Genomic DNA, 14008 nt, shown 5'->3' on the forward strand with positions numbered 1-14008 from the left:
AACATTGCCACTTGATAGACAAGGACGGCCGGATGTGGTGCTGGCCACCCACCCCCTCATGTGCCAGGGCGGCCTTCATAGGTGCTCGCTAATAGCACTTTCCCCAACATTCTGTTAAAGCTATAAGGGGGATATTTGTGTGTAGGGGAGGCATTTTTATAGGTGCTAGCATATGGTGCGGTGATTAGTACACCATGTTATCAACATTATCTCCCAAGTTGACCTCACAGTCACAGTAAACATCAGTTGCAAGTAGTGTGTAAACCTGTCTGGCCTCCTTTAGGTCAGCTCAGCCTTAAATAAGTATCATCTACTATAGTGTCAATATTAGTATTGGGAAGATGAATGCTACCAGGCATGGTACTAACCACACACCACACCATCCTGTGAGACATTGTGGCCTAAATAGGTGCTTGCTAACTTGTCCAAAGAGTATCTTTATGCCTGTACTTGTGTGGATTTCCTGCAATATGTCGCTAGTTGTGGTATAAAAGCACTGATACTTTACGTAAAAATGGACGAGTGATTTTTAAATGACCGTGTCTCTTCAGTGTTCAGCAGAGGCGTATCGCCATTCTTACCTGCATGGTTTTTCACATCATTTGAATGCCCAGTGTTGATCAACGTACCACGGCTAAGTCTTTTGCTGAAGATGCCATATTGATTGAGTTGGGTAATTGGCTCTCCCACATCACCCATTTTCTTGTTCATCTTTTCTTAAATCAACCCTTCATTCTGTAAAATCCACATTTGCCAGTGTTTAAAATGAAGAACTTGCACACTGAAGTTGATCTGCATGGCCCACATGGGAAAAAAAAACGAAAATTTGCATGGCGATGTGTGCACATGCCTTTTCTGGAATATTAATATACGTTCAGTCAATAGTTTAAGAGAGACGTGCTAAAAATAGTCACGCTAACCCATTACGGCGGCGGTAACCTTGATGTGAATGGGAATCTTTGTGCGCTCGTCCCATAAGATTGCAGACCCGTGCTTTGAAGCGTAAATTATGAATAAAAAAAGGGGTAAATTATGAATAAAAATTCATAATTTACCCCTTTTTTCAATTCACTTTTGCACGAAGACCTCCCCACATGTTTCAGCCATGGGGTTTGTTTGACCATAACTTACGACGCTGGTCAGTACAGAATTGTGACAGGTGGAGGACCGCTTCAGATATAGCTTTATTTACAGTGATAGCCAGAAATCTGACTCCGATAACCGGGTTTATGGAACAGTGCACTGACCTCTGTGCCACAGTTCCACCCTTAAAGCATATATTTGACCATATATACGATGGGTGTGGTAACACGCGTCTGGATTCAAGTGGGAAATCAAGAGGCCACTTGTTTGCGGATCACATAAATGTGTGAAACCCCCCAAGCATGCTTGGCTGTGAGGTGACCAGGAGATGTTGATACAGTAAGTATATTATGAATACATTTGTGCGGACCTTTGAGTATTATCCCCTCGCATGCCGACTGTTTTCTATGACCACTGTTTTATCTCTCGCGTGAAAAAGCATTCCTTTAAAATGACCGGGACATCTTAAACTCAATAAGGCTTTGAAATGATTGTTATTATTAATTTGAAGTAGCTTTTGTGGCTGATCAGATGGTTAAAGTTATGAAATGTAGATGTCTTTCCACGTTCTCCCAATACAAAAACAAATCCAGTTGCCAACATTTAACCTTTTGTTACATGGAGGTTATCTGTTACAACAGCTTGGTAAGCAGCCAGTGTCAGCACTGAGATTAATCAAAATGCACCTCGCACCAGCCCCTGCAGTGCAGTTTAAGGGCCACCAAGCTATACGGAAGCAAGCATCAGCTCACCTGCTCTAACGATTCAACACTGATTAGTCAGGTTGAATATCACTTTCTGCAGTGTGACCCGTAACCAACTCGATTGTGATCGATGTGTAGTGTGCGCAAGAGTGACTTTACAATAACGCTGTGGTGAAAAAAAAAAGCTACCACCAGCTTAAGCAGCTTCTGTGCAAGATGGAGAGAAAATGAGAAGTTGCTACACCAAGATAGGGCTGAAAATTATATTCTGGCTTTATCAGAAGCCAGCTTTGATGTCAGATGATGCGGTTCTCTGCAGTTCAGAAAGACTGCGAGTTCATATTTCAAATATAGTTGACAATTCCCAATTTTGTTTTAAATTAACAGCAGTTTTGCACACGAGTACTTGTGAAAGCTCAAGATACTTATTTGTATTCAAACTCATGCCCTCTCGTTTGCGAGGCACCTTCTCAATCACAGGACTTTCATACAGGCCCATATCATCGTGGGGTCTTGCTGATGTCCAGCAGCTACAAGAAGTAACAGCAGGGAGAGAGGGTTAACTTCCAGAGGTGGATGTGTGTGTTGGGAGGTTGAAGAGTGTGTGTTGGGCCCTTGCCATTTTTTTGCGGAGAGACTCCCAGTGGCTCCTGGCCCATCTTCAGCTGTGGGAAAAAGAATTGCGCCCCAATTGGACCTTTGTGCAGGAGGTTGTCTAATTTGTGGCCTGGATTCCAGCATGAATCCAGCTACGGCAGGTAAATTTACAATAAAACATCAACAAAAATGGGGAAATTGCGGTCGCGCGCTGCTCCTGCCCATCATTTAAGCGCTTGGCAGTGCACGCACGCAAGGCTGGCTTCATCTACATGACAAACGAAACCTGTCCAGGGGTTTCATTTATTTGCATTTTTTCTCAGTTTTTCTCACAAGGTATGGCTGCTGATGCTAATTTGAATGTGACTCAAACAATCGGCAAAGTCACAATGCTCGTCCGGCACTGAGAATTGTGTAACCCTTGCAGGGTTCTCCCTGATCAGCCTAAATGGTGACTTCTTCCCAAAATATGGGTTGAGCCTTTGGTGCATCGGTGAGAGCACTGATCTCTGAACTCAATGACCTGTATTCGATTCACAGTCGTGGCTAACATCAGTGGCGAGTGATGTCTGTACTGGACCTGGGCACACCTTCATCAACATTCAAATGAACAACACTATACCCCTTACAATGTTGAAATTTTACGTGAACTATATTCAATGGGGAGAGTGGCCTTAATGAGCACTAGTCGTGTAAATGCATCTGTTCATTGATCAATATTGATTTATAAACTCGCGCACGATCCGTGTTAAATCACATGTGTAACAATTTATGTTTATCAATATATAGGAGGGGTGGCGCAGTGGTTAGTGCACTATTCTGTGAACCCAGCGATTTGTTCAATTGCCGACCGCAGCTAACATCAGTGGCAAGTCATATCTGAACCGATCCTGAAACCCCCTGCCCCCTACACCAATTCGCCACTAACCAAGATGGTGAAGTATGGCCAAAAAACCCCTACGACTGACACATCAAGGGGAGGCCTTTCATCCAGCAGCTGATCGATAAAAGGGTTGTACATTACTATCTCCATATATATAAAAGGCAAAGTTGTGAATGTGTGTCTGTTCAAAATGTTTAGCACACTTCCTGACATGCAACAAACTTGAAATTTGCCATGTGGGTACTTTCCAGACTTTACACCATGCAAAAATTATAAAAATAGACTTTTTTTATTGGGGGGGGAGCTCAATAATGCCTTTATTTGTTTTGCACGGCAAGTGAGCTGTGACGTCAAATCTGTCATGTGTAGTGGTTAGCGCGCTGTCTGTGCGTGTGTATCTGTGTGCGTGTGAGTGTGCGTGTAGTGGTTAGCGCGCCGCGCTACGAACCCGGCGACCCGAGTTCGATTCCCGCTCACAGCCAACACCGGTGATGATTATTTGAACCGGTCTTGGGCCTCCCCTAGGTCAACTCAGCATCAAACGAGTAACTGCTCTGCTGTGTGAACATCGCCACTGGGGAGACAAAGGCGGCGGGCGTGGTGAATCCAAGTCCTGGGCGAAGCCGGGTTGTACAGCTAGTACATTATAAGTGTTGTATTTAACTGGTTTTGCACGACCCCTGTAGCTGATAGGTGGCTCTTACGTTCACCACTCTTGAAAAAAAGTATTTCTTAAAATCGCAACTCTGAATTGTAACGATCGATCACATTTTCTGTGGATTGCGTGGTGGAGTTTAATCTTTCCCCCCTACTGAGCACATATGGTGCCCCTAAATGTGCGTGCCAGGCTTTACCGTGATGGTCAAGCAATTCATGCTTTTATTAGGACATCCCTCCTTTGCCTCGGAGGTTTGATGAGATCGGGTTTGACTGCCGTGCATGCTTTACAGTCATGCCCAGCTCTGAAAGTACAGGGCAGACAAGAAAGAGGCAGAGGGTTAATTGCTTTTCTGGCACGGCTAACGGGAGCCATTTAAATTGCTGGCTAAAGGAGGACATTGATCGCTCAAGTATTTTCTTTCTTTCTATCAATACCGAATAGAACGTGCCGTACTCAAGTGCTCATGTAACAGCGATAGAAAAAAAACAAATGCAATGTCGCCTTGTCAGGACTTAATTGGATATTCTGTACTCTATTTAGCAGATTGTGGGTGAATGGGTTAAGGTGGATGAATCACTTCTGAAACATCTTTTATGTGTAGTTTTTGGATTTGCTCCATCTCTGTCTGGCCCCATTACCGTATGGAATAATTGGAAATTCCAAAATATGCGGTGGTCTTTTATCCGATTGTTCTGGTCAATGCTTGGTGTGTAATAAGCTTGCAAAACTGGTCCACTTAGTAAGCTTCTTGAACACTCACATATTAAAGCTGTCCCTTGGGAGATTATTAACATTACAAGCTGGACAATGTCCGTACATTTTTGTGAGCTTCCAGTAGACTTGCACTATAAAGTGATTTATTTCACATGAATAATGTATGTGCTATGAAAGCCCATTCCAACAGTTGTATTCCCCACATAGGTGTTTATATCAGTTAATTAATACAAATGTAGTGAGTTTAACGGAGTCGCAGACTGCACTTGATACCAACACAAAGGGGTAACTGCCCCTTCACCAGATAACAATTTATGGTGGTGGACCACCAGGCTAACTACACTGATAACACTGGGAGTAGCTACAACGGATAGAACCTCAGCTGGGGTCCACGTCCACGTGTTGGTGACTCTTGTAGAACACAGAACGTAGATTCTTCAGGATGAACAACAGCAGCCGGTCCCTTTCAGGGACCCGGCTTATATCCTCCTTGGCGTGGTTGGCTCCGCCCTTAGCCACGACCACCTTCTAGAATCCTCGAGCAAGATCTCGACCCTGACACGTGACCACCCATAGCCCCCACCTGGGGCCCCTGTGTAGACTTTACCGGTCACGTGTCCTTCGGGGTCAACCAGAGTGCCATGGCCTATTGTAACCCCATTCCTGTGGCCGGCACCCTGACACCCCATCCTGTAGGGGTCGGCACTGCACGGAGAGCGTGGTGCCATCCAGCACTGACAGTCAGTGCTCACAGAGCCCCTCTAGGGCCGCTACTGCACCCACATACACGTGGTGCCCGCGATGTCAATACATCGCACGCCGTGCTTATATCGAAAGCGTGCTTGTATCAGAAGTTGGCCTTTGCCATCTCCCTCGACCAGCCTAATATAGACTGTGTCCCTTGTATATGTAAAAAAGTGCTTTTATCCTGCAGTGCAGTATATGGTCCCTACTCCCAGTTCTATTCAAATTATGCTATCAGCAACATGTCGAGATATACATAATCCATTTGCAAATCTCACAGAGTCGTGTTCTGTCTGGGTCAAAGAACAGTTGCAAGATTTTTTTCACAGGACTTGTGAACAATCATCAAAGTGGCGCCTTTAGTGTAGGCGTCACTCTTACCCCCATACGCCGTGCCTGAGATTGCGACATGCCAGTGTAACCAATGTTTTTAATTATCAGAGGAGAGATTTAGGCAAATCAAGTGAGGAATGCAATTTAATCATTAATTTGACGAGTCTTTGCTTTGGTGCAGTCGTTGGTCAGAGTCTGGTTTAGGCAACGGGGCGAATTGAATCCTGTATTCAAATCCCAGATCTCGGCCGTGCCGGCCGACTGTGTTCTTGACCCCCAGAGCAACTTGGCCACTTTCAAATACCACGCTCTTCTCTTCGCAATGAATTTCTAGACTGCATTCACCATAGCACAAGATTTCCATCATTTCAGGCACACTGGTTGCAGTTGTCACCGTCTCTCGTCAAGAGACTAACTAGGAGCCCCCTCCAAGCCTCTTCTCACCATCGTCAGGCAACTCACTGAACAGATGCAATAAACGGATTCAAGCCAGCAGCAGCTGAGTCTACGTACTTTTCTCCAAGTTTACTCTTCCAGTTAAAACCCTCGTGACAAAAATGTTCGTGACCCTACCATTGTCATTTTGCTTGTTCAGTAAATACCTCGTCACTTTCTGTGCGTTCCAACTGCTGTCGTCATGGTCCATGTGCTTTGCGCGCACCTCCTATTGCCGAATGGTTAAACTTTACTCTCCCCTTGCACGCATCAACATCGGTCACACCTGATGGTGGAAAGCTGCAGCCATTATATACATTTTAATGTCAACTTTTTTTCGTGTCACATAAACAGTGTGCGATCCTGTGACTTAAAAATCACTGCTGCCACCAGATTAAGTTAATTGGACCATCTGTGCCATTTCATAGGCTATTGCTAGGCTTGGGCTTTCAATTTATATGCACAGCCTTTTCATAAGCCAGTCGAAAAGCCAGACCAGTGAGCCAACCATCCAGACAGACAACTGGGTATCCATTCACTCAAGCAGTTGCTTCTAAAATAGATGATGATTTTTTTTTAAGCGTATGAATCAAAAAAAGCATCGCTCATCTGCTATTGACAGCTGCATCGTAGCACGCTGCACACGGGTGGTGTGCAATACCGATTCGGCTGAAGTAATTCAGCCCGAATCCATCAAACGGTTAACTGTTGAAATTGCCGCTGATTCCGCGGGGAAGCTATTTTGCACTGGAGCGGAGTTTGAAAGTCGTTTCAAGTACGATTCTCCCCCCCGCACCACCTCGCTCGGGCCCGCTGTTGGCTTTAGCGTCGTGTCGTGCCTACGTGTCGAGGTTACCTGATTTATTTTTTCTTTGTTGTGTGTGTCTGCTTAGGCGTGCGCACACTTGTGCATGTGCGAGCCCTGGCGTGCTTGTGTTGTTTGTGTGACATTAAGTGCTCCTGAGTGCTAGTGTGATTATGTATGCATGCATGATCCCGCTGAGCAAGTAAAAGAGAGCGAAGGAGACAACGAGTATATTTTTTAATCTGTGAAAGCATATATGAATTCTAAGCAACTGCATTTGAATGAGTGGTTGCGTTTTGTGTGTGTGTGTGTACGCGCGCACACACGCATAGATGTATTGTCTCTGAGTTCATGAGTGTTTACGCATGAATATGTGATGTGTGGGAGTTACTGTTTTCATGTTTTATGCTGCTTTCTGTCTGCCTGGACGTCTCCCTGCCAATCAAACCATTTTTACAAAAGGAAAATATTATTTGACCTTTCATAAATTATAAAGAAACATCATGCCATGAATAAGCACCACATTTATTTATACATCAGTTTTTTTTTTTGGGGGGGGGGGGGTGGTCGTGGTATAGTGGTAGGTGATCTTCTGTAGGAATCTGGCGACCTGAGTTAAATTCCTGGTCATGGCTAACATGAACTCATCCTGGGTGTACCCCCCCCCCCCCCACTTCACCAGCCTGCACTAAGCAGTGTGGTGAAATAGTATCTAAGAACCCTGATAGCTAATGCAACATTGGGAGGCCTTCGTTCAGTCGTAGTAATCACCCAGCCATCAAATGGGCCATTGCAAATGTTTATCCAGGTGTTGCGATCCATTGCCCATACAGAGCCAGGCCTCCTGCAATAGGCATGGTCTTCCGCATCATCGGGAGCGATGATCTGAAGCAGCACGAGGTTGAGCGTGGACACCCCCTTGGGCGAGCCCATGTAACGTTGATTTTAGTGAATTCATAAAGGGCTCTACATTTTTTATTATTATGTATTATGAACAAAGTTGTGGGGAAAAATATAAAACTTGGAACTCTGTAGCGAACAGTGTCTTTAACCTTTGTCAGGGAACAGCCATCTCATAGCATCGGAGACCTCAACATTGGTATTTAAAGTTTGATTTAAAGCTTTCGTGACCGCAGGGATTCATATTCTTGGTTCTTTCAGTAAAGTCACCACGTAGAAGGGAAACAATAAAATAATAAAAAAAAATTCTATCATTTTATTGTTTCAAGAATATTGGTATTTAACTCCTGATAGAAATGGCTGAAGCCATTGACTGACTAAACTTGAGAACCGGGTTTAATCGCAGCATTCAAACCTGGGAATTCAGCAGTGCCAGCTCGGTGCTCTGCCCACTTCACCACCCGGGCACCTCTGCAGAGCAAAGCTCATCTATGACGGATGAGTAACTGTCGGCTGCATAAGACTAACACGCCGACGATAGACTAACGTCGTGAAAATGTGCATGCGTGCGTGCAGAGAGCTGGGCTGGCGCGACCCTGACCTCCTGGAGGTCATCCAGATGCTCCAGCACAACCTTCCATCGATCCAGGGCAACGCGGCAGCCTACCTACAGCACCTGTGCTACCGCGACTCCAACATCAAAACAGAGGTGCGCACTTCCTCAGCACTCCACCTGCCCCCCCCCCCCCACTCCCACCCGCTCCCCTTCCACGCGTGTGATCCGTCGCAGTGGAATTTTATTTAGTTTGTAGAATCGGAATGTTTCCATTCTTTGAGTCGGTACCGGGTGGCATTTGTTTTTTGGCTCGTGCAGTATTGTTTTGTTTTATTTGAATGATGTGTTATGATAATTGCTGTATTCTGTTACAGTTAACAAATGCTCAATTACGCAATTCATATTTTTATTAGTAATCCTGCATTTCAATCGGCGATCTTCAATGGCTAAGGATGCTGTACAAGTGTCAAAATGTCCAACAAAGCAAGTGTGTAGGCAGACGGCATACCTTAGCCAAGTCGAACATTATATGCGGTGATGTATTACATACAGTTCAGTTTGGGGTTAGAAAGACTGTCAGCTAATAGGGGGCACGTGCATATGTAGGGGACTTAGAAGAGAGAGTAGTTTTACATACACAGTAGTTTTACAAAGGTGATACAGAGCTGCAGGGCCGATAAGGGGAGAACAAAAACGGTGCTATGGTAAAGGTGTGGATGAAGATACTTGATGAAGGCAGACGGGTAGGCATTTAAATATGAATGGAGCAGCTGCCTACAAGGGGTGACCTCCTATTGAATAGAGGTTGACCGGAGACTTTGACACGAGGCGTTGGTGACTTGGGTGGAGAGAATCTGGGGGAGGAGTGAAGACATTTATATCATGGATAAATAATTCTAGCCGTTTAGTTTCATTCAATTGATTATTTCATTACAATGATTTACCACACCAACAATCTCTTAAATCAACCATCTTCACTAAATCCTCAGTGTTAATCCCCATGGTGCTAATTTAAGTAACTTAATTAATTACTGCTTAACTAGAATTATAACATGAAATAAGTCTGGCCTTTTGAATTAAAGTAACCCATTATTGAATTACAATAATGTAAATTACGAACAATACATTTGATAAATCTGGCTCAAATTTTTTAACAAATAATCACTTTTTTTCACCTGGTACAATTATACTATGCCTAGCCCCGAAAGGGGAATTTTTTTTATTATAAACTATTAAGCTTTACAAAAACTAGTATAAATTATAACTAACACAATACACCTTGCTATAATTAAGGATACCCTATTTTCTCCAACAATTAAAGTGTACTATTTTAACCCCCTGTACATTGTAACCAAGCGATCAGTATGAACCGGTCCAACCCGATTCACCTGCATGGCTGTTCTTATGACATAATTGCATCCACCTGAAGATCAAGATTAGGCAGTGCATTCACCCGGACAGATCTGAGCCCTTGGTACCACCTGATAATGTTGGTATGGATCTCTAGCGAATTAAAAAAAAAATTGTCAAATATTCTGCTTGTTTTTAATGTCACCAATTTGCTGAGAAACAAAATAAATTGGCTGCATTTGCCCCACGTGACAACTTGATCGGTTTGACTGTGTGGGGTGGTGGAGGGCTACAGGTCTAATTGGACAATTATAGCTTTGCGGTCGAACCCAAAAAGATACCAATTGTGAGTCAGGAGGAGAGAAAGTTGTTATTGAAGCTCTGGCACTGTGTCAGGAGGGTCCTAATTGTAATGTTTGACTATTTGTTGTGTGTGAGAGGAAACCTTGCAGAAACCTTGGCGTAAATACATTGTGCTTTCACATAACTACTTTCATTCTCCTCCCGATGTCCCAATGCGGAATGCTAAATTGATAAGGTATTTATCTCAGGGTGACCTGTAGATCGTCTTATCATAGGAACGTTGCATATTTATTCAAAATTATTTTATTGCAGAGGTATGACCTTCATCTCAAAGATACCACTTTTCATTGACAGTTGATGCTTGCTTTGGGGCATGCTGACAGTTCCGATTAGACCATAATTCCCTGCGATCCATTTTCTCCTCTCAGGCTGTACCATTGTTTTGCCAATTCTCTCTTGACTCTGCAGAAATCCGTTGGTTAGTTGCCATGGAAAAATAATTTAGGTCCAAATGGAGGTCATAATAGCTGGAACGAAAATGGGAGGAGCGGACCAAGTGGTGATAATACCGGTTGGCTGATAAAAGGCAGGGCTTATTAGAGGTGGTGTTCTCTGAAGTGTGTAGCTTCTAAACAAAGAGTCAAGACGGACAGCATTGGCAGCGGTGCACAAAGCACAAGACAAAATAAACTCGCCACATCCCTCATTAGCACTGCCTCATAAATTAACAATGCAATAGAGGAGGCTGACTTTTCCGGCCCATCTTTTGGGAAAAAGGGAAGAGGGAAGACATTGAATGATCTATTTGCAGTTTGGAGAATTCACTTCACACGGTGGGGCATTGAGAAAACTGGGACATTTAAACAGCTTTTACAGTTGAACAGTTTTTAATTGACACATTAACAGTTTTCATTAGTATGTGTTGAGTGAAGCAAATCTTTTTTAACGCGTTAAACCATTCATATTAAAAGTACACTTATCAATAACAAAAAACTATCATGGAAAGTACCACTCTGATGCAGTACCTAATTATGTTGTTAAACTGAACAGCTCCCTGCATGAAGAAACATTCAAAGTTATTTTATGAATATAATATTCCTGGGTAGTGGGGGTGCATGCGTGTCATCTAGAATTTTGGAGGTGAGGGTTGGTGAATCACACGAATGTTGTGGTGGAACTCCCTTCCCATGGGTGTTGAGGTATCGTACCCCTCTGGCCTGCTCGAGTGGACTCTACTTGTTCGGTCTGTATGAGTGTTGCCCCCTCGCATGCATGATTTTTCCCCAGGTGCCCTTTTTTTCTCCCCAATGTAAGCACTAATTAATTAGCAGTAAACATCTTCGTACACAGAGGACTGCAGAGCTTGGGAAATTGTTCACGCCGTCTCACCGCGTGGCTGCATTCTCCCGCTTGACTGTGGTTCCTCACACTTCCAAGTTGTTCTCTCTCTCTCCGAGAGCGAGTTGATATTGTGCGTATTGCAGCTTCACATTCTTAATTATCATATATATAAATACAAATCAGTGTGAAAAATACGAATGTGTGAATAATATGAATGGGGGTAAATGGTGCGGTAGTGTAGTGGTTAATGTGCTGTACTAGGAACCCAGCGACCCGAGTTTGATGCTTACTCGCGACCATTAACAGTGCTAAATATTCGAACCGGTCCTGAGCCTTTCTTATATATCACTTAGCCTCAAATGAGTACCTGGTGGGGTGTGTAAGCGTTGCCACTTGGGAAACAAAGGCGGCTGGGCGTGATGCTGGCCACCCACCCCCTCGTGTGCCAATAGTTCATGATAAAAGCACATCTCTTGAATGTCGATTTTTTTTTTTCGCCAACTCAAGCCAGCAGAAGGCATTCCCAGTTGCACCACAAAAGCTGCCGGTCCATTAAAGTCAATGCATGTGTGGTCGTTTTCATTGTATTAAAAGCAGCGACATTCTCCCCAAGACTGACGTCATATCGCCACCTTGTCACTGGCTCCGGTGAAACGGCATCCGCGTATGCTTGGTCCGTGACTTGAGGTTGAGGGGCCGTGTGGAAAATGTTGGACGGGGGGATGAGTGGGTGAGCCACGGCGGCGAGATGGTTATTTTCCTCGCATGGTATGCACGAGGTCGGGGGTTCAATCCCATTCCTTGGCGCCTTTATATTTGGGGTTTGTATGTTCTCCCCATGGTTGCGTGGATTTTTTTCTCTCCGGGTCCTTTTTTTTCCCTCCACATTTAGAAAAATGCATTTCAAGATTATTTAGAATATTTTGGTGCTATAAATGTCCAAATGATGGTGCCACTTTGTTGAGCTATCATTTGTGGCCAGGTCGCTTCTGAAAAATAAGTTAATACCTCAGTGGGCTTTGTCTAGTAGGATGGAGATGGTTTAGTTTAATTTGTATGTGTTTGGGTGATTTGTTTACCTTTCTTATACTTTGCACTACCATCATGTTTTTTTTGTACTGTGTTTTGTTATTGTAACGTTCTTACCCGCCCCTACTGGACATCTTTGAAAAATAGTTTTATAGCTGATCGGATTCCTCCAGTATAAAAAAAATATTCTAATTTTGAGCCTTATACCAGTTTCACAGATTGCCAACCACTTACTGCATTCGTGATGCAACTTTTATAGCTCGCTGAATGATGATGGATTGAAAAGCTTTGCAATTAAGAGGCTTCCATTCTCTGCATTGCAACGATCGTGAAGGTTTTACATTTAGTATTTTTTCTTGGTAACTTTTTTTGTCTGCCGTCGTGCATTTGAACGACAAGATGAATTTGTAATGGAAAATTTCACGCATGTATACGTTGTTAATGTTGACAAAGAAAAACTAAAACTGAAAAGTGCGTGAAAAATTATGCAACATTGCAAGCTTTGCATTACGCCCGAGTCAGAGAGAGGAATGTACAGATCAGGGAACGAATACAGATAACCTAATATTGACTTAAGGAAAGTAGATATGGAATTACGGCCAAGAGTGATGCCAGAACTGATGAAGGGAGTGGCAGCTAAAGGAGGGAACATGTCCGAGAGGATGACTGCCACAGACATTAAGCGATTAGATCAGAGGTCATGTGCAGGAGTGAGTGATTGTGGCACCGTTGAAACTGTTAGAGATAGTGATGACATGAGGAGGCCTTCGTCCAGCAGTGGATAGACAATGGCTGAGGGTGGTGGTGATCATTTTTTTATAGTAAAATTATACTGTTATATCGATATTAGACGAATCGACGAAGAAAATATTCAAACTGACACGGCAACCTAGCCATGAAGTATCTGAACGTGTTTGCAGGCGTACTGGGACCGCATGGACGGATGAAGACTTGTAATTTTGTTTGAAGGCTTGGTGTTTTTTCCTTCTTGCCAGAAAATACCTAATTTCAGGAAACAATCACGGCATTTAAAATAATCCCTGAAATTTCAAATGCAAGGCTGTCTTCCAATGGGCAGTTGTTCCCGGGGTAGACAAACTCCGTGTGCCATTTGCCGGTGGGGTTCCCAGATCCAGTTTAAAACATTTCTGCAGATTGCTTGTGATTTTTTTATATCACATTATCATTTTTACACGTAAGTATTTCTTCAGAGACTGAAACAAATTCTTGGGATAGCGCTCTTTTTCGGGCAGAAGCAATATCTGGGTTGTTGGCACACTTATGCAACACATACACACAAACTTGCGTTATTTTCATTCTAAATTAAACAAAAATGCAGCAGAGTGTGTGCTGAATCCTCACCCACTACCACTTACCTATCCTATTTCCCCAATACAAATGACAAATATACACTTTAACTTCAATGCCAACTCCCAATTAACTTCTAATTTCTTATCCCGCTATCTGCCTCCTCGATGTCACAATCTGTCAACTTGAATAAAGATCAAATTGCTTTTGACCGCCTACAGTAGCGTACACATCGCTGCACGAACGCAGACCTGCTGTGGAA

At 43.6% G+C, this 14008-nt stretch overlaps 1 protein-coding gene across 11 annotated transcripts in view; it reads left to right on the plus strand.

The window, feature by feature from the left end:
* The window catches only part of LOC116943713 (catenin delta-2-like), a 273044-nt gene that overhangs the window by 189939 nt on the left and 69097 nt on the right, over positions 1–14008 (plus strand). For all 11 annotated transcript variants that reach the window (XM_076067973.1, XM_032956809.2, XM_076067972.1 and 8 more), the window contains one exon: positions 8436–8568. In XM_076067973.1, coding sequence (XP_075924088.1) covers positions 8436–8568 — 133 coding nt within the window. The remainder of the gene's footprint in view (positions 1–8435; positions 8569–14008) is intronic.

This window comes from Petromyzon marinus, chromosome 19 (genome assembly GCF_048934315.1).
Source record: "Petromyzon marinus isolate PM22_M1 ecotype Great Lakes invasive population chromosome 19, UKy_Petmar_22M1.pri1.0, whole genome shotgun sequence".
Classification (NCBI taxonomy): Eukaryota; Metazoa; Chordata; class Hyperoartia; order Petromyzontiformes; family Petromyzontidae; genus Petromyzon; species Petromyzon marinus.